The following is a 21,255-nucleotide window of genomic DNA, read 5'->3' as shown; positions in this document are numbered from 1 at the left end:
CAAAACCACATGGATTTGCGCAAGAAAGTGCAAGAAAGTACAAGAAAGTACACAACTGAACAGCAGCAAATCCGATTACGATTGTAGCGATTTGAGTGCAAGGAAAAAACAAATATTTTTTTAAACAGGCACCTTATCCTGGGTCGTTATCACGCCTCCTTCCGCGTTGAGTTCACATATACAATAATAGAGGTTAACGTTAACACCTTGCTTACGAACGTCGTATAAGACGACATATTTTTTTTTGCTACGTCGTATATTACGACATTGCACGAAGGTCATTAGCAAATGGCTCGGAATTTTTTTTCAATACTTTAATCAAGTTACCACAAAAATATAATCTGCGAGAGGTCATTTTGCTACAGGTCAAAACCAGGCCAGGGGAAGGGGATCAGCCACGTCGTGAACAGCCACTCATTCGACATTTTGCTGGATGTTGCGCATACGGAAGAGTCGACGCGAGAAACCCGCCGTGCCGGCTGCCGCTACACACGATATTGACTTTGGCCACTTATGGCGACAGCTTCGGGCGGCGGGGTGGAAGTCCAAGCGTCCGAGTGGCCTCCAGACTAAGTGGAGCTACTCGAGTCCTGACAACACGCACGTCTTCGTGGGGGAGAAATCAGTCGTGGACTACGCGTTCGACAGTGGCTTGCTGGAAGAGGCGGATGCTGATGCTCAAGTCCGAGATGAAGGAGGTGGGGAACTAGACCAGGCAGGAGCTGGTAGTAGTGGTGAAGAGCAACAACACGAGGGGGAAGACGTCGTTCGGCCTTCCCAGATCGACACGAGTGTCCTTCTTTCGCAGCATACCATTGATCGAATGTTCGGCACCCCAAGTGATGATGACATCGAGCTGTCGCAGACTGCAGTGAGCAGAGCATTCAATCTATTCCCAGGAGATCAACAAGACGGCGGTGCCCGCGAGGCCGCTGCTGGACTGCATTCACTTTCGGAGGCTTCTGGATTAGAGAGCGAGGGTGATGTAGACGAAGAAGAAGCCGCTGCGTCTCAACCTCGACGACGGACACTTACGCCGTTATCAGGCAAAGAGGACGTGAATGTTTTGCTGGATGGGGAGAAGCCGAGTGACTACGAAAACTACAGCTCGGGTGACAGCGACGACGACGGCATGAGTGATATTAACAGCGATTCCGGAGCCGGGATGTCCGAGGAAGATGGCGACGTCCTGTCCGACAGTGACGCAGTTGAAATGGACAAGGCTTTCGTTGCGGCACTACAGGTGGGCAATAACGCACTTAGCAGAACCGCTGCAACGGAGAGAGAGCAGACACTACGAGGAATGCAGTGGACGCCAGTGTCTTCGGAGTACGAGACAGATGCTGCTGCGTACCCTGGACTGGGCACCGAAGAAGCAAGGCCTGTGCCCGACCTGCTGCAATTATGGAGATCGCTAATCCTCACCTTCTTTTATTTCATGCCGAAGTCTCTGTGGGTTTCTATCGCGGCTGAAACGAACCGATATGGTCTACAGCAAGCTGGCAAGCGCGCCCATTACATTCAGGCACGGCAGACTGACCTTCGGCGTGAAACTATCAAGCAGATTACACGTCGTTTGAAGGCTAAGGCAGCATACTCTACACACGAGATTCTTCACGTTGTTGGACTCCTCGTTGCACGGATGCTCTGCCCTCAAAAGAAACGATTTGGTGCGCACTGGAGTATGGTGGAAGACGGTGCTGTTCCCGCCGGTCTTTTCGGGCGGTTCATGACGCGTGACAGGTGCCAGAGTATCATGCGAGACTTGCACTTCGTAGACAACACGATTGACCACGGTAACGATAAACTCTGGAACTTCGCCCCGTTGTTGACAAGGTCCAAGAGCGCTTTTTGCTGGGGTGGTCTCTTTCTGCAATTTTTTCGTTTGATGAGGGTATACTACCGTCCACGTCGAAGCGGAACACGACCCGGATGTTCATGGCCGACAAGCCTCACCGCTACGGGTCCAAACTATTTATGGTCTGTGACGCGCAGACGGCATACTGCCACAGGTACGTTTAAAATTTGTATGTCGTAACTATCTACTTTGTGTTTGCCTGACAGCAGTGAATGTCGTAACTATCTAGGTTCGAAGTTTATGTGGGTAAGCGTGCATCTGCTGGTGGACCTGACACCTCAGTTGACTTTAAGACTGGAGCTGCAGCCGTGGTACGGAATTTGAAGATTGTTCTCGCCCAGTCTCGTCACAAGTGGCATACCGTCGTGATAGATCGCTACTACTCGTCCGTGCTCCTTGCGATTGAGCTCCTGAGTATGAAGGTGTATGTTATTGGCACGATCATGACTAACCGGCTTGGATTCAACCCGAATCTCAGGGCTACGAGCAAGACACGCCCAATGGGCATACCCCACGGTACATTCTCGTTCTCTCGCTCTATCGCCATCCCGACCATGATTTTCTGTGTTTGGTGGGACCGGAAGCCCGTCTATTATCTCTGTATGGGCTCCATTATGGCGGCGTCGACAATTGAGCGAAAAATAAAACGTATCGGTGCGGTTCGAGTGCCGTGCCCCTCTGCTGTAAATGACTACCAGAACTGGATGAGCGGAGTTGATGTCCACGATCAACTCCGTCTCCAGTCGTATTCACTGTAAATGTCGACGAGGTTCACGAAATATTATAAGAGCCTATTCTTAGGTTTGCTGGACATAATCATGGTAAATGCGTATCTTACGCACAAAGAGGGGGCCAAGATCAAGGGGATGGCTGCTATGAAGCGCTCAGAGTGGTTTTGCGTCCTTCAAAATCAACTTCTCCAGCTCAAAGCCGAAGATTTTGCTGGAGTGGAGGCAACACCGCCTCCTGCGAGCCAAAAGCGCCAGCGCACCCCAGTACGCCTCACGCACGCGCTGCAGCAGTCTGAAGATTGGGTTACCGTTACTGGGGTCCAGAAACGCCGGCAGAGATCGTGCAAGGTCTGCGCGCTCTTGCGTACTGAAAAGAAGAAGTCCTTCGCAACAACGTTCTTTTGCGAACGCTGCTCCGTTGATAATGCGAAATACTGGTTGTGCAACCGTATTCGACGGGAATACAAGGGCGTTGCGAAGACATGCTATGATATCTGGCATGATGACTTCGACGCCGGGCAAGCTATCCCACCAAACTTAGGGAAGCGCATTGTGCTCCGTCGGCCCGGCCAGAAAGCTGGCCAAAGAAAGAAGACGCGACGGGAACTTCGGCTTGGGCACGATGCTGGCAGCGACGACGGCAACGGTGGTGACAACGAGAATGGTAGTGATGACGAGTGAGCTTGGTTGCGTGTCAGTTGATTAGTGATTTGTTTCAAATACACAGCTTCTTGAACCATCGTACCTTCGTCCTTGCGTTTCTTGATTTAAGTGGACTGCCTGTGAAGCAATTTAGCCATCTGTTGACTGCACTTGCAGTCAGTTACGACATTGAGCAGGCAATACTGTCGCTAAATCCACATTGAAAGAAAAACCTGTTGAAAATTAATGCACCTAACCTCACGTCAAAAAGTGCACCCATACAAATACGTAGTAACATTGATATACCGTATCTTACGACATGCGCTTACGCGTTCTGGGCAAGTACCGTCCGGACGCAAGGTGTTAATTAGCTGATAAGGAACATGCACCGCTAAATTGCTGATGTGCACCTCAAACTTGGTCTCATTGTCGGCTCTGTAGGTGCTCGTCACAGTCGTAACAGTGCCGTGTGCTATCTGTAGACACCCAGCAACCAGGTCCCGGGTTCGCTGTCCTCTGAAGAGGCCATCCTTCTTGGCTTTGGACATGAATTCAAAGCATCGTACTACGTAATCCTTCTGGCCTAGCGTCAGCTCTTGCTGCGAGGTGCGTGGCTCCGACATGTTAGTAAGGACGCAAATAGCTCCCTAGATGCACGAGATGCTAAGGAACATTTACGTAGGCTCCTTGTTCTATGTTGGTGCCAACTCAAAGAGTTTCGCCAATTCAAATAGCATGTTGAAATAATCTGGTCCAACGTTCGATGACGAGTACAATAGGTGCGACATGGACCCATACTTCAGGACAAAAGAAGTATTTTTTATTGAGCTAGAGTAAATTTGTAAGCAGAAATTGCCCAACAAACGAGGTGTTTCTCAAAGAAGTGGTTAATGGCAGCTTGAGTCGATCCCTCTTCGCCAGCTTTACCCGAACCTCGCTGTCGTTTTTATCGATTGAGCTTGAATCCACACCTGTCTCGCCCTCATCCGAGTTAGCTCCAGCTCAAAGTAAAAATGCAGCTGAAAATGTGGTGACCTGAGCTAGCCCTTATTCCAATTCAAAACGCCAGAAGCTTTCAGCTTTGAAGTAGTGAGTCCTAATGCGTGATGTTTGATGGGGGGAATCTTTTCTAAATCGCTCTCAAAAGATGCTCACATTAGCTTCAGAACAACACGAGCACAAGATTGTTATGGCATTGAGTGTGGACCTGCAGGGCCGCTTCTCAAGTGTCATTGAACGTGCTGGTCCAGTCCTACTCTGGCGCACACTTGGAGAACACTTTGACAACTATCCCGGTATCAACAGCGTGTTTATCAAGCGCGACATGCTCAATCGGCGTCTGCAGCGCGATGGGCGATTGGACAACTACATTAAGGATATTGACGACTTCAAGCACAAGCTTCGTCGCGCGAGCCAGCAGCTGTCTGAACCTCAATTCCGCTGTCTAATACTGTGGGCGTGTACCCTTCGGTGGTGAATGAGCATGAAGTTCGCCTTGCTCATGGCGACTTCATTACGCGACCGAGCGCCTTCCACTCGTTGACCACGCACGCCAACAAGGATGTAAATGTGGCGGTGGTCCAACGTGACATTGCGTATGTTGGCGAACGTGGCAACGGTGCAGCAACGGTGGAGGACGCCGAAGCGCGAGCAGCCAAGCTCGAGACAATAACAAACGCAAAAGCAGCCGCCGCTCACAACTTTTCTTGATGTATACATTGCTTGACACATTGGTACTGCGTACTTTTTGCCATAGAAAGACATTTTTAACACCGCGCAGAAGCCTCCAAAGAGATGACGAAGCACCTCAACAAAGCCCACGACATGCCAGAGCAGCACCTGCCGCCAACAAGTAGCTTGTCCCCGCTAGCACCCCCGCTAACGTAGCTGACACTGAGTCAACACAAAGCATGTCGTTGCTACTACAGCGCACCCATTGATGCTCCCACGTCACGGTCGTGGCTCTAACGTAAATGGAGACGACGATTTACTATCCCTCGCACTTTTACTGATATTACAGGAGCAACGTCATTGGGAGGCGGCCGCGAGGAGCAGAAGTGTTGGCGCGAGGGAGAACGACGGCAACGTGAGCAAGAACGTGCGGACAAACGAGAAAAAGGTAATGTTGCGGGACCAAACAAACTACTCGTCGTCGACGCGGCTACAACGGCAGACTCTTCCTTCTGCTTCGCATAATAGCCTTTCCTAGAAGCCTCTCAGCACACGGGAAATACTGCAGATGGTCCTGTCCTTCCTGGGCGCAACAAACGGCAGAAGCGCCAAAGCTCATCTCAAACGAGATATGATATCCAGACGCATAGCCAAGACTAAGTGCAATACATGTAAAGATCAAGAGCATTGGAGTGGTGGCTCCGAGTGCAGCCAGCGTGGTAGAACTTCAGAAACAACGACAATAATCCGCCGCGCTGGATGATTGACGTGGTTACCGCAAAGAGCATCGAGCTGGCTGCTCCAAATTATGTTGAAGGATGTGGAGCTGTAGTTGCCGTGTGAGGCAAGCTACAAGCGAGCTGCAAGAGCAAGGACAAGGGCAAAGACTTGATTGAGTGGGTGTCGGACAGTGGTGCGCAAACCAATGTCTCAAGTGACCTGACCCTGTTCACAGAACTACATACAGACTCGGTTACGGAGCTGATGTTTGGCAATGGCACCATGGGGCGCGTGACGGTGGGCACCATGCACATGCAAGTGGTGAATGAGCACACGGGCACGATTGAGGAGTGCCTCCTTGATGACGTGAGCTACTCTAAGTCGGCTCCCTACAACCTGATATCGCAAACCTTCATGTAGCTCAAGGGCGACTTCAAAGTACAACTTTCGCAAGATCGGAAGGTCATGTGACTTGTCAAAGACCCGTTGAAGCTGCGCCTCTACTACGTCCGCGGGATGTATCGCATGAGGACGCCGCGTCAGTGCAAGAACGTGATGAGTGTCAAGACAAGTGATCTGGATAGCCCGACGGCGTTGTTGCACAACCGTCTGGGCCACGTAAACATGGAGACTATCAAGGCTATGTCAGCACAAGACTATAACTTTGGTATCAACATGCAACTGAAGCGTTTTTCCCTTTACGAATGCATTCCGTGGTTAGAGTCAAAGACGAAGTGCATGGGCTACAAGCGCAAGCCTTCTCGCTCTGCAAAGCCATTGCAAAACCTTTGTATCGATTGATGCAACGTGGGTGTCGACACTATCTCAAAGTCAAATCAGTTGCTATGAGTTATTGACGAAGCTACGAGGTACAAATGCGGTTATTTGGTATCCTACAAAGCCGAAGCCACTGAACGGATTCAGAAGCAAATCCGCTGAATTTAGAACCAGTTTTCGAAGGCGATCATCAAGATGTAGTTCTCTGATGGTGGTGACGAGCTCGTAAACAAGAAGCTCGTGGACTTCTACGAGGACCTCGGCATCGACACGCTATCTTAGAGGCCTTACAGGCCGCAGGAGAACGCGATCGTGGGGCGCATGAACCAGACCGTCATGCGACAGGTCCGTTCGATGCTACAAGCTACGCAGATGTCAGTTTCATTTTGGCGAAAGGACTTCCTACATGCTATTGAAATGATGAATTAGACGCCGACGCAGGCGTTGAAGGACAAGCTGTCCCCGTTTAAAGCACTGTACGGAGAGTGACCGGCGTGCTGCGCACGCGGGGATGCTTGGTGCACGCTCACATTTTCGAAGATAATCGTCATAGGAAGGAGAAGCTTACTAAAAGGACGAAAATGTGCTTACTACGCTTCTACAGCGAGAAGGCGAATGGCTACAAGCTGCTAGACCTGCGCACAGAAGCATTGAGACGTGGTGAGATGGAAACATGAAAGCGCATGAGAAGTATACTGTGCACAGCGTGTACATTGAACAACTTCTATTGAATGCTTACAGCTACAGAGACTACGACGTTCCTGCGAAAATCCCGATGGCGCCGATCCGGACAACAATGTCTACGTACCTACAGTTGCCTGCAGAATTTGTTGGAAAGCGAGCAGCGCAGATGGAGGAGCTCTCTATAGCTGGTGAAATCCCAAGACCAAATTGAAGAACTTGAAGTTGAGTCAGCGACTCAGAGTGGTGACCCAGTACGGACAATAGAAAACGCAGAGAAGACTGCTGATCCAGCAGCTTCAGTGGGGGGTTCCACGCGAAGAAAGACCACAAAAAAAAGAAAATGAAACAGCAGTGTAAAGAAAGAGGGAAGACCAGGGCGGTCAGCGTGACGCTCACGACGACGGCATTTGGGAACCACACAAGGCGTAGAAGTCGTCGCCGAACGACAGTAGCATCGCTGCATCGCGACCGAAGCGGAAGCGACAGCAATTCGCCCGCCTCAAAGACTACGTAGTGACGAGCGTAACGGTGCAGCGCGCTGGGGACGTGCCGATTTCTATCAGTCACAAACATGTGTCAAGGTCTAAGAGGTAAAAGAAGTGTAAAGGTGCCATGAAAGTCGAGATGGACTCACAGCAGCAACACGGGGCTTGGTTGCTGGTACCGCGCACATAAGCCAAGGGCAATTAACGTATTAAAATAGGGACTCAACCGGCAGGGTCAAGCGATACAAAGCCAGGTTGGTCATCTAAGGATTTTGACAGCGCATGGGTATCGACTACAGTGAAACCTACGTGCCTGTCATCAGGTTTGAGACGATCAGATGCGTGATCGTGTTCGCGATGCAACGTAAATCGACTATTTTCAATTTGACGTAAAGACCGCGTTCTAGTACGGTTATCTCGATGAAGTGGTCTATATGGAGCAGCCTCCAGGTTCTTAAAAGGACTCTACGTTATACGTTTGCAAACTAAAGAAGGGTTTGTATGGACTGAAGCAAGCGCCGCGCCTTTAGCACAATACTTTACACAAGCTTCTGAGGAAGATAGGACTCTAGCGCATCGACTCTAACTACGGTCGTTGCGCCAGAAACGTGGAGGAGAAGTCACCATGCTGCTCAAGGTGTACGTTGACGACATCCTACTACTTGGCCCAAGAAACCTATGCGCTCAGGTTGCCAAGCAACTCAGTGAGGAGTACGAACTCACTCCTCTCGGAACAGTCAAATATCTACTCGACGTGGAGGTTTCGATCGATCGCCAGCGGCGGCATGCGATCTTCTACCAGCGGCAGTACGTTCGGGAGGTGCTGAAGCGATTTCATATGAAATGATGCAATGCGATTGCTGCGCCGGAGGCGCTGCGCGCCGAGGTGGTCAATCCCGTCCAAGATGATACACCGCCCCCGTACCGAAAGCTCGTTGGTGCATTACAGTATCTAGTCTCAGCCGCAAGATCGGACATTGCGCACGCTGTGCGTCATCTCAGTAAGTACCTGTCATATTTCGACCACACACATTATGCAATGGTCAAACGAGTGCTACGCTACCTAGCTGCTACCGACAACTACAGCTTAGGGATTAAGATCGATGCCGGGAACAACGTCGAGCTGACGTGTTACACCGATGAATGACCCTGATGACCGAAAGAGTGTGATCGGGTTGGTGACGTTTGTCTATGGTAATGTGATTTCGTACGGATCAAGAAAGCAAGAGATAAACGCACAGAGCACAACGGAAGCAGCGTATAATGCACTTAATGAAGGAACCAGAGACCTACAGTGGCTAATGGGACTCTGTGAGGAGCTACGCTGGGCGTTTGCGACGCCGGAGATCTGCGGCGATAACAAGTCATGCATCGATCTGACTGTCAAGCCTCGAAACACACAGCAAGAGCAAGCACATATTGAACAAGTCTCACCTTGGTGGAGTACGAGCGGCTCCATTCGCCGTGTCGGCACCGACGATATGATCGCCCACGCGATGAGGAAGCCGTTGCCGAAGGAAATGTTCGACCGCTGTCGAGCGAGACGGAATGAAGGTGCCGCGCATCGACCGTCAGCACGACTCAGCTTGTCCAATGGGAGCCAAGCGTCATCGCTGCGCGTGAGCTGACAGCCATCTACTAATTTTCGTTCATGCAAGCAAGAAGGCGAAGACGGAGCGATGACAGTACTATAGCTGCTGCGTAGTGTGATAGTACCAAAGAGATCGCAGTGATCTTTAAGATGATCGTGTTGAAGATGCTCTTCATGATCAAGTAGGAGTGTCGAGTGGAGACGAAGAGCCAAGCTTCACATGCTGCGCAGGTACCCCCGGGACGTGCTGCGCGCGTCCTGAGCCACACTACTACGGATCACAGGCTGGCAAGTTGCACGCCCCATTCTACTTCAAATCCTACAAATACACAACGGGCTTGGATGTCGATACAGCTGCTCACTCGTCAACTTGCGCACCGCGGCATTTCTACCTGCTGTACTTTCGTCCCTGCACTTTACAGTATTACTCAAGTATCCTATACATGGTAACTACAGGCAGCAGGCGTGAAGAGACCACCACTCACCTAGTCGCTCTACACCAGGGCACAGATGTTGTACAGCTCGCCGAGGCATATGCTGCTGCACTGTAGATCACCAGTCTCGTCCTGTGCTGTGTTGATGCTGTCGTGCTGCTCCGCAAGGCGTTTTCTTTTTATATACTTTATTGGTTCTGAAATGGTAGATTTGTGCCGTAAATTTTGCAGTAAGCTTAACAGCACTTATCATGAAGCGTACGCTTCACTTGAGCTTATGATTATTATCAAGGGAACGAGAAGCTGCTCGAAAGAGGGAATAGATCTAGGGTACACTTCCGGTAATTACACCTATCCGGATACAGGTGCGAAACGACCTTTGGCTGAAGATCTGCGGCTGAGTTGTTTTAATACTTACCGTATTTATCGGATCAGATAATTGGAACATGTATCCATCTTTGAATCCCAATAAATAATGCAATCGTTGCTGCAACAATTTATTTTCGGCACTTTTTGTTTCGCGCTTGCGAAGGCTTGCTTGTACAGTAGACGTGGTCGATCCTGAATGCGACCTCTTCTATAAGGTGGAAATACAATACACCGAGTACTTGGTCGTAATAACTGTTTCTATTATCGTGATCCAGACGTTGACGGTCAGGTGCACAATGAACATGTCGTGAACAATCTCTGCCCGCCACCGGTATCTACTGTAGTCGTGATCAGCAATTCTACGTACATGCTGCATGCGAGCGCGGCCACTGGATCCATTTCCTGTCGTTGACAACTCTACTGCCCTCGATTGCTCCCACGATTACTTCTGCGAGTTCCATGAATCACGTGGTCCGTGAACAATGCTCGCTGTTCCATTAAATGACTGCTGGTCATTGACCTCGTTGAAGTTGTTAACTCGATCCCGTCTGCCAAACGTGATCGCGACTTGATTTATTGGTTGGTCGAACAGCGGGAGGGTCAACATCCTACGCTTACGATAGTACTCGTGATTTGCAACGTGAACAAAGGAATGTGTCCTGGCCGGAAGTCCCACCCGCGCACCAGACAGCTTCAAGCTAGCGGCTCGGTGCCCTTGAACAAGGATGATTCGCGAGTACACCTCGGTCACCAACCTGGTGGCCTGCTGAAGCGACCTTGTGAGCTTTGTTGGATTGAGTCTCATTTTCCACTTTGCTTCCTCCTCCGCATCAAGACGATGACACTGTTCAAGTCCCGGCCGACAGCGCTCCTGGCGTGCGTGGCTTTGGCCTCCAACCTTTTATCATCCGTCACGATGGCACAAACGACCGTCTCCAGCGGCGGCACGGGCGTACATCTCCTGTTCCGGACGGACAAGTGGGTCACGCCCAACATTCACTATAAGACTGGCAGCAGCTGGACTACCTCACCTGGCGTCGCCATGGTCGCTAGCAACAACTCCGCCTACCCGCCAAACGACGGTTGGTTCCAATTCGACGTCTCCTCCGCTACTTCGCTCGAATTCGTCTTCAACGACGGCGTCGGGGTTGTCTGGGACAACAATAACAATGCGAACTACAAGGTCTCCGCAGCTGGAACGTACTCGGTCGTCAGCAAGGTCTCCGGTTTCAAGACAGGTGATCTGGTGCGGCACGGCAACGGCACAGCCTACCATATCCTCTTTTAACCGATAACGTGGGCTAAGCCGTACATCCATTTCAATGCTGGTAGTGGCTGGACGACTGTACCGGGGTACGCCATGTCATCCAGCACCTACGCCGGCAAGTTCTCGGCTGCGAACGGATGGTACCAATATGACACCTCGTCCACTTCAAGCGTGGAGATCACGTTCGACGATGGCAATGGCATCTGGGACAGCAATCTGAACGCTAACTACATTCGCACATCGCCTGGTACTTACGCGTTCGTAAACCAGAACACGGCAACACCTACGTCTTCTCCGTCCGTTAAAGGCTACGTCAATGGTCCAGGCTACGCTGTGACGTCTGCCAGTGAAGATGCCGGTGTACTCACTATTAACCTCGCAGTAAACGCTGCTCCGACCTCGACTCCGTACGGCACGGACCTGTCGGCACTCGTGGTTACGGTTACTAAGACGGAGAGCGACAGTGTCCGCGTGAAGATCGTGGACAAGAGCAACAAGCGCTGGGAGGTGCCCAAGAGCTTGTTCACTGCCGGTACTCTGGGAACGGACAGCACGGCGAAATCTGCTGCGACGGATCCGCTGTATTCATTCAACTACACACAGAACCTGTTCACATTTAAAGTGGTGCGGAAGTCCGATGGCTACACGCTCTTCGACTCGTCCGGTATCTCGTTGGTGGTGAAAGACCAATATCTCCAAGTAGCAACAGCTCTGGACAGCGACCTTAGCGTGTACGGCATTGGTGAGAGCACTCGCGATAAGTTCAAGATGGCTTCAGGCGACAAACAAACGCTATGGGCGCGGGACCAAGGATCCGCTTCGGCTAACGTCAACACTTACGGATCACATCCGTTCTTCCTTGGAATGAACAGTGCCGGCCAAGCGCATGGAGTACTGCTGCTAAACAGCATGGAATGGATGTAACAATGGACAGTGGACACCTCGTGTACCAGACTATCGGTGGTGTGCTCGACTTCAACATCGTCGTTGGTCCTACCCCAGCAAACGTCGTCAAGCAGTACACGAAGCTCATTGGACGCCCGAAGCTCATGCCATACTGGTCGTACGGATTTCACCAGTGTCGATGGGGCTATGGCTCTACCGATGCACTACGTAATGTTGTGAACAAGTACAAGAGCAGCAACCTTCCTCTGGACGTCATCTGGGCCGACATTGACTACATGAAGAACTACCACGACTTCACGCTGGATCCGGTTAACTTCCCACAGGCCAAGATGACTGCCTTTATGGACGAGATCCACGCCAGTGGACACAAATTCGTCCCGATTATTGATCCAGGCATCCCGGACGACACGAATGACTACGCATATACTAAGGGTTTGTCCATGGATATCTTCATTAAGGACACACGTGGCAAGCCGTATCTGGGTCAAGTATGGCCAGGTCCGACCGTATTCCCAGATTTCTTCCACCCCGACGCAAAGGCATACTGGGGTGAACAGATTACGTTGATGTACAAGAGCTACAACTTCGACGGTCTCTGGATCGACATGAACGAGCTGGCAAACTTCTGTCCAGGAACGACTTGTGTTCGCCAGTCCGGCGTCACGTGTCCGAACACGGGAAGTATTAGCGCCATCACGACGTGTTGCTTGAGCTGCTCCGGTGACGGCAACAAGTACGATAACCCGCCGTTCGCAATCAACAACGTCAACAGTCGTGACGCGATCTACAACAAAGGGATCTCGACCAGTGCGTTGCAGTACGGCAACATCCGTCAGTACGACGCTCACAACCTGTACGGTATCACTGAATCTATCGTGACGAATGCTGTCCAGGAAGAGCTAGCTAACAAGAGATCGTTCGTGCTGTCTCGGTCAACGTTCCCAGGAAGCGGTGTTCACGTCGCCCACTGGACTGGAGACAACGCCGCCACTTGGAACGATCTACGTTGGTCGATCCCTACTATCTTAAAGTTCGGGTTGTTCGGTATCCCTATGGTCGGTGCCGATATCTGTGGGTTCTCAGGGGCCTCCAACATGGAGCTATGTGCACGGTGGACAGCTCTGGGCTCGTTCTACCCGTTCGCGCGTAACCATAACAATCTCGAAGCTCCGGATCAAGAGACGTACGTGTAGCCGGAGGTCACGACGGTGGGGCAGAAGTTCATTGGCATGCGCTATCGTCTGCTGCCGTATATCTACACGGTCGGTTACCACGCGCATGTGGAAGGTCTTCCTATTGCTCGTCCACTGTTCATGGAATTTCCCACTGATACAGCCACCTATGACATCAACTACCAATTCATGTTGGGCAACGCGCTGTTGGTGACTCCAGTTGTGAACCAAGGCGCCACGTCGGTGACGGGTTACTATCCTGCCGGGGTATGGTACAACATCTTTGACTACTCTAAAATTTCCAGCACGGGTCGATCTGTTACGACGTCCGTAACTCTGTACGACATGCTAGTGCATATTCGCGGTGGATCGATCCTAGCGATGCATCAGGCAGCGCTCACCAGCACGGCCGCACGCCTCACACCCTTTGATATCCTCGTTGCGCTACCTGGCAGTGGTAGTGCCACTGGAGACCTTTATCTGGACGACGGCGAGACGATCAACAGCCCGAGCGCCACGATCGTTAAGTTCACTGCGTCAGCTGACACCTTCACGTCTATCGTTGAGAAGAACGATTATACTGAAGCCCAGTCGACCGTAGTGACCAAGGTGATCGTGCTCGGAGTGACGTCGTCGCCGTCCAGTGTCTCTCTCGGTTCTATCTCCAAGTACGACTCCGCTACACAGCGTTTGGAGATCAATCTCTTGAGCAGTGAGCAGTCCATTGCCACTGGCTTTGCAATCACGTGGAAGTAAGTAGAAACCTCCCCGTTCCGTCGTGCGTGTGGTGGCTCGTAAAGAATCGTAGGGATCTGTCGTAAGTTTTTCAAACCCTTTTTTAATACCAATGTATTAAAACATATACCGCAGAATTACCTAATCTAAGTACATTCCAGAATAAACTTTGGTACTTTGTGAATAAGCACTTAGATTAGGTAATTCCTCACAATCATGATGATGATTGTCACTGCTTACGGTGATACCCGACAAACAAAACAAGCAACTCGACACCGCGAATCACTCCCATTGATCGGTGAAACTTGGGCTGCAATCAAACATGCTGAACACTATTATGATGGGGAGGCTGAAATGACGGAGAAGATGGAGGGGAGGCCTTGGATTTTCGACGTCGTTGGTCGACCTACCGAGTTCGTCATAGGCAGCCCGGAGATCATTGAAGATATTTTGTCCACGCAGATCAAAAGTTTCGGTAAGGGTGAATACGTCCATGAAGTGCTCAGCGACCTGATTGGAGATGGCGTTTTCGCTGTTGATGGTCACAAATGGATGCAGCAACGCAAAACTGCGAGCAGCTTGTTCTCCATGAGAGAATTAAAAGAGTCGATGGCAACTGTCGTGCAGGAAAATGTGAACACTTTGAATGAGATCTTAGAGCATTCCATGGACAACGGTGAGTCTCTGGATTTGTTTCATTTGCTTAATCGATACACGTTCGAAGTCATCTCGGAGATCGCGTTTGGTATCAAGTTTGGAGGTCTAGTCTCGAAATCGGAACATCCGGTGGAAGCAGCATTCAACTTCGTCCAACAGAGGATGTTTGAGCGGTTCCTAGAGCCAATGTGGTTGTGGAAGCTTCAGAGATGGTTGGACGTGGGGAGCGAGCACCGGCTGAGGAAGAGCATCCAGATCATCGACAACACGTGCTACGACATGATCTCCCGCTCTATGGAGGAGCGCAAGACAGCGGGCAGTGTCGCTACTGATGGAAAGAGAAACATCATCTCGTTGTTCTTAGACGGCGCTAGCGACGACGCCAAGAGTGATCAAGACCTCGATCCCAAGTATCTGAGAGATATCGTCGTATCCTTCATGACCGCAGGTCGAGACACGACGACTGCAGCTCTCAGCTGGTTCTTTTACACTGTGAGTCAACATCCCGAAGTTGAGGAGAAAATCCGTGACGAGATCTTCTCAAAGATCCCAGAGCTTGCAAATGGTGTAATTTCATCACCATCTACGTCCCAAGTAAACGATCTGTTGTACCTTGAAGCTACTGTGAAAGAGGTGCTACGGTTATATCCTTCTATTCCGTCCAACATCCGTGAAGCACTTGAAGATGTTATTCTGTGCGATGGGACCGTCGTAAAAGCCGGTGAAGCTGTAAGCTGGTCAGCTTACTCAATGGGAAGAATGCCCCAAGTGTGGGGCCCTGATGCGAAAGAATTCAAACCAGAGCGCTGGATCGATGCGTCGACGGGAAAACTTGTTGGCGTGCCCTCGTTCAAGTACCCTCTTTTCAACGCAGGGCCTCGTACCTGTCTGGGTACCAAGCTAGTGATGATGGAGCTAAAGATCACTGCTGCTAGTGTGCTGAGCAAGTATCACCTCACTGTTGGTCCAGGGCAAACTATTACCTACAGGATCGGCTTGTCACTTGCGATGAAGAACGGTCTCAAGATCAAAGTTGAGACGGTTCTTTCTTGATCGTTTTAGTTTCCAATGTGCGCTTGGCATTGATTCATTGTCTTCATGCAAATATTGTCACTAGAGAATTTGGTAATTGGATCTCAGCTCAGTCTTCGTTTACCGTTAATTTATTCCGTGGCTATAACATCGCTGGCAATTACCACGCCCGTAAGAAATGGTTTTGTGGCATAATTCGTGTCAGTGGAGGGGGGGCAAACTGAGAGAGAGAGAGAGAGAGAGAGAGAGAAAGAAAAAAAGAGAAAGAGAAAGAGAGAGAGAGAGAGAGAGAGAGAGAGAGAGAGAGAGAGAGAGAGAGAGAGAGAGAGAGAGAGAGAGAGAGAGAGAGAGAGAGAGAGAGAGAGAGAGAGAGAAAGAGAGAGAGAGTGTGAGAGAGAGTGAGAGAGAGTGAGAGAGAGAAACGAATGGACTTCTGCGCCTTTACTTGTTCGATCGAAGCTTCAACTCGTCGTGGCTTTGGACACAATGCGAACGGTTAAAGACCCTCTGCATTTTAATGACAATTTGGAAGCGCATTCTTCACAGTACAGTGTTTCTTTCCAGAGCAATCATTGGGGTATTATATCGATAGACGGACGTACGTGCACAATAATACATGTACTATGCATGTATCACAAAACAATCAGTGTTCATCTCACAACTTTATCTTCTCCTTCTCCACGTAAACAGAGATCATCGTCATCATGCAATCTCGCATGATTAAGCGCCCTGCTCAAGTTAAGCCTCAACTAGCTTTAGCCCAACGCTGTACTGTACGCAAGCAAGCCCACTTCTCAATCGTATCTTCAAAGACAGAGTCCTGTCGCAGTAGACGGCAATGTCGAACGTGGACAAAAATCAACTCGTTCTGTATGCTGCGTCCTGCTCGCTCGCTATCTGGGTGGGCTCCAAGATTCTATTCTCCGAGCCACAGCGAGCAGCTCGACATCGCGAATCGCTTCCACTAATAGGTGAGACTTGGGCCGCGATCAAACATGCGGAGCATTATTACGACTGGGAAGCTGAAATGACTGAGAAGATGGAGGGGAGGCCTTGGATGTTTAACGTCGTCGGTCGACCTACCGAGTTCGCGATCGGTAAGCCCGAGATCATTGAAGATGTTTTGTCCACGCAGTTCAAAAGTTTCGGTAAAGGTGAATACGTGCGTGAAGTGCTCAGCGACCTGATTGGAGATGGCGTTTTCGCTGTTGATGGTCACAAGTGGATGCAACAACGCAAAACGGCGAGTAACTTGTTCTCCACGCGCGAGCTAAGAGGCTCGATGACCACTGTAGTATAGGAAAACGTGGACGCTGTGAACGAAATCTTCGAGTGCGCTTTGGAGAAAGGTGAAACAGTGGATTTGTTTCGCTTACTTAACCGATTTACGTTTGAAGTTATCTCTGAAATCGCCTTTGGCATCAAGTTGGGAGGTCTGCGTTTGGAATCGGAGCATCCGGTGGAAACAGCTTTCAATAATGCTCAGCAAAGATTGTGTGAGCGATTTCTAGAGCCGACGTGGCTGTGGAAACTCCAGAGATGGCTGAATGAACGCGAGTTGAAAGAGAACATCCAGATCATTGACAGTACGTGCTACGACATCATCTCTCGCTCGATGAAGAAGCGACAGGTGTCGGGCAGTGCCGCTACTGGTGGAAAGAGAAACATCATCTCGTTGTTCTTAGACGGTGTTAGTGACGACGCCAAGAGCGATCAAGGCCTCGATCCTAAATACCTGAGAGATATCGTCGTGTCCTTCATGACCGCAGGTCGAGACTCGACAGCCTCGGCGCTCAGTTGGTTCTTTTACACTGTGAGTCAACATCCCGAAGTCGAGGAGAATATCCGTGAAGAGATCTTCTCAAAGGTTCCTGAGCTGGCAAATGGTACGATTTCAGCTCCGTCCGCAGCTCAGGCAAAGGAGCTAGTCTACCTTGACGCTGCTGTGAAGGAGGTGCTTCGGTTATATCCGGCTGTCCCGTCGAACATCCGTGAAGCACTTGAAGATGTTGTTCTGTGCGATGGAGCGGTTGTGAAGGCCGGCGAAACAGTTAGCTGGTCATCATATGCCATGGGGAGAATGCCCCAAGTATGGGGCCCAGATGCGAAAGAGTTCAAACCAGAGCGCTGGATCGATGCGTCGACGGGAAAACTTGCTGCTGTGTCCCCCTTCAAGTACCCTATTTTCAACGCAGGACCACGTAGCTGTCTGGGCTCCAAGCTAGTGATGATGGAGATAAAGATCACTGCTGCTAGTGTGCTGAGCAAGTACAATCTGACGGTCGCTCCACAACAAACTGTTGCCTACAAAATAGGCTTGTCACTCGCGATGAAAAATGGTCTCCAAGTCAAGGTAAAGAAGGTTGCTCATGCATCTTACTAGGGTGTGCTCCGACCAAAGTGCGCTTGATTTCTTCAAACTCTTTTTCGCTCAAGGTGAATAAAAAAAACACTGAAAATAATCCCTAGGTAGTCGCTCACCCTCCAAACACAATGATCCAGTGTATGGCACATACCGGTACTACAAAGTCAAAAGCCAAATATTTCATTGACCTAATGCCGTGCTAAGCCCGGTGAAGCTCTGGATATTACGGCATTTTCAAAAAGTAATAACTAGTGCGGAATGAAGGACTTTTTAGAAGAAAAAAAGGAGAAGAATTGCGATTTAACTAAGACCTCCAGTCTAGAAGAAGACATCAACAAACCGAGCGAGAATGATAGTCATTCAATTGAGTGGTTCTCCCCAAACTTCAAAAACTTGAAAACAAGTTGGTACCCTAACTTAAGAAAGTACTGTATTTTTAGGAAGACCTGTAACAATTTTTCCACAGCATTATGGTTTCTTAATCTGTTCGATCCTCAATTGCATGAAGTCTTTGGGTTTCTGCCAGCGCATCACGACTTGGAGCAAAATACTCCAAAAACTCTTTCGTAAGGGGGGCCATGAGATACAACTGCGATAACGTTTTCACTCGAGTGGCGACGACATAGAAAGATGAACGCTGAGGAATCCTGCGAGTCGGATGACGAAGCGGAGCAAGAAAGATTTTCTCTAGTGTCAGTCCTCCCTTTGAAATACCCGACGTGGTAATTTGTTTTCTTCCTCTGATGTGTGTGATGTGTGTCTGTGAGAGGAAGGGGGGGGCTTACTTACGCGTTACGTCGTAAGGTTGATGTGTATGAGGATACAGTTTTAGCCAAAATGAAGAAGCCGCGGTCGAACGTGCGTTGTCGTCCGACCTTGCTGTCTTGACGCGAGACGGCCTCGATAGGAATCCCATTAGTATTCATCTATTCCCTTCTTTAAATCATGTAGCCTTCATGTACTGTATCACCCACCATCGGTGGTATCGTATATTGGAGCAACATCCACCTTAAACCAGATAGCGTGAATGTTGACCCAGGCGGCTTGGAACGACATTCACCATGCTTTACCGTAGTTTATTAGGTATTCCGTCCTTTTAGCCTATCACTTGCAAGCCACTTTACTTTTAATAATTACAAATGTAGCACCCTAATATTTTATAGAGGATCGTCGACGGTTTTCGATCGCCCCTAAAAATCCGGATATGAATATCCAGAGAACAACACCACTTCAACGTCACCAACCGACAGCAATCTTGCTTCAGAAAACTTGCAAACCGTCTCATTTACAACACAAATGAGATCTCTGTACCCCTTGAGACGCATTCTAGAGAACGGCAGGCCCTTGAGCATCCATCTCCACATCTTGAGTGTAATCAAGCATTCCCACAAGCTTCCCCGCATCAACAATAACCATCGTCAACAAGTATTCTCGCCGAGCACACAAAACACTTTAAATCAGAACTCCAGAGACAAACGTAGTCGATAGAAGCGGACACAAATGTCGAACGTAGATGCTTATCCGATTGTTTTGTATGTGGCATCCTGCTCCCTCGCTCTCTGGTCGGCTCCAAGTTTTTATTTCCTGAAACAAAGCGAGCAGCTCGACACCGCGAATCGCTCCCACTAATAGGTGAGACCTGGGCAGCAATCAAACATGCGGAGCACTTTTACGACTGGGAGGCTGAAATGACTGAGAGCGTGGAGGGGAGACATTGGATGTTCAATGGTGTCGGACGACCCAAGGGATTCGTAGTAGGCAAACCAGAGATCATCGAAGATATTTTGTCCACGCAGTTCAAAAGTTTCGGTAAGGGCGAATATGTGCATGGAGTGCTGAGTGGCCTGATGGGGGATGGAATTTTCACTGTTGATAGCCACAAGTGGATGCAACAACGCAAAACGGCGAGCAATTTGTTCTCCATGAGAGAATTAAAAGAGTCAATGGCAACTGTCGTGCAGGAAAATGTGAACACTTTGAATGAGATCTTAGAGCATTCCATGGACAACGGTGAGTCTCTGGATTTGTTTCATTTGCTTAATCGATTCACGTTCGAAGTCATCTCGGAGATCGCGTTTGGTATCAAGTTTGGAGGTCTAGTCTCGAAATCGGTACATCCGGTGGAAGCAGCATTCAACTTCGCCCAACAGAGGATGTTTGAGCGGTTCCTAGAGCCCATGTGGATGTGGAAGCTTCAGAGATGGTTGGACGTGGGGAGCGAGCACCAGCTGAGGAAGAGCATCCAGGTCATCGACAACACGTGCTACGACATCATCTCCCGCTCAATGGAGGAGCGCAAGACAGCGGGCAGTGCCGCTACTGATGGAAAGAAAAATATTATCTCATTGTTCTTAGACGGCGCTAGCGACGACGCCAAGAGCGATCAAGACCTCGATCCCAAGTATCTGAGAGATATCGTCGTATCCTTCATGACCGCAGGTCGAGACACGACGACTGCAGCTCTCAGCTGGTTCTTTTACACTGTGAGTCAACATCCCAAGGTTGAGGAGAAAATCCGTGACGAGATCTTCTCAAAGATCCCAGAGCTTGCAAATGGTGTAATTTCATCACCATCTGCGTGCCAAGTAGGGATGGGTTGCGAAAATAAAATCCGATCGATCGATTCGATCAAATCCGATCATGATCGATTGTGATCCGATTGGCTGATCTATCGATCACTTTCGTTCCGATCGGATTCAATCGGATCGGATCGACAAGTTCACAGCCTTGTGTAAAAACGTTTTTAGGCCAATATATTTTTATTATAAAAAATCTGTCATCTTTGCTATAGACTCCTAGTTTTTGATACTCCTGCAGCAGGTGTATCAATAACAGGAGTCCTGCATCAATAGCCGAAACCACAGCTGGTAAGCAAGGACGAAGCAGCTGATCCCGTCGAGGCGTTGGAGTCCGCGTCGAATATCAGACAGAAGTGGCGAGCCAATGCCGTGATGTGCTGGTAGACACTGCCAGGGAGAGGTATCACACTTGGACTTGAGCTTCGAGGAGCAGATAGTTCAGGCGGTGAAGTGGTAAGCGGTGGGGCGTACCACGACGGACAGCGCGGCAATGATCTTGAATCAGGTACATGTACAAGTCGCCAATCAAGACTCTTGATGAGCGACTTGTACATGTTCGGCTCGCCATGGACAGCTTCAC

At 49.8% G+C, this 21,255-nt stretch overlaps 4 protein-coding genes across 4 annotated transcripts; all 4 read left to right on the top strand.

Moving 5' to 3' along the window:
• Positions 1-10,800: 10,800 nt before the first annotated feature.
• Positions 10,801-13,328, top strand: PITG_13868 (alpha-glucosidase, putative; the record flags this gene model as incomplete). Its single annotated transcript, XM_002899499.1, has 3 exons — positions 10,801-11,208; positions 11,269-12,080; positions 12,122-13,328. The coding sequence occupies 3 exons, from the start codon at positions 10,801-10,803 to the stop codon at positions 13,326-13,328; spliced, it is 2,427 nt and encodes an 808-aa protein (XP_002899545.1).
• A 36-nt stretch (positions 13,329-13,364) lies between these two features.
• PITG_13867 (alpha-glucosidase, putative) lies at positions 13,365-14,063 on the top strand (the record flags this gene model as incomplete). The annotated part of the gene is made up of 1 exon (XM_002899498.1): positions 13,365-14,063. The coding sequence occupies one exon, from the start codon at positions 13,365-13,367 to the stop codon at positions 14,061-14,063; it is 699 nt and encodes a 232-aa protein (XP_002899544.1).
• A 1,386-nt stretch (positions 14,064-15,449) lies between these two features.
• Positions 15,450-15,752, top strand: PITG_13866 (uncharacterized protein; the record flags this gene model as incomplete). The annotated part of the gene is made up of 1 exon (XM_002899497.1): positions 15,450-15,752. One exon carries the CDS (start codon positions 15,450-15,452, stop codon positions 15,750-15,752), a length of 303 nt encoding a protein of 100 aa, XP_002899543.1.
• Positions 15,753-16,569: 817 nt separating this feature from the next.
• Positions 16,570-18,114, top strand: PITG_13865 (cytochrome P450, putative; the record flags this gene model as incomplete). The annotated part of the gene is made up of 2 exons (XM_002899496.1): positions 16,570-17,022; positions 17,065-18,114. The coding sequence occupies 2 exons, from the start codon at positions 16,570-16,572 to the stop codon at positions 18,112-18,114; spliced, it is 1,503 nt and encodes a 500-aa protein (XP_002899542.1).
• Positions 18,115-21,255: the final 3,141 nt, after the last annotated feature.

The sequence above is a fragment of the Phytophthora infestans genome, genomic scaffold, assembly GCF_000142945.1.
Source record: "Phytophthora infestans T30-4 supercont1.30 genomic scaffold, whole genome shotgun sequence".
NCBI lineage: Eukaryota > Oomycota > Peronosporomycetes > Peronosporales > Peronosporaceae > Phytophthora > Phytophthora infestans.
This window is presented reverse-complemented; position numbering and strand designations above follow the sequence as displayed.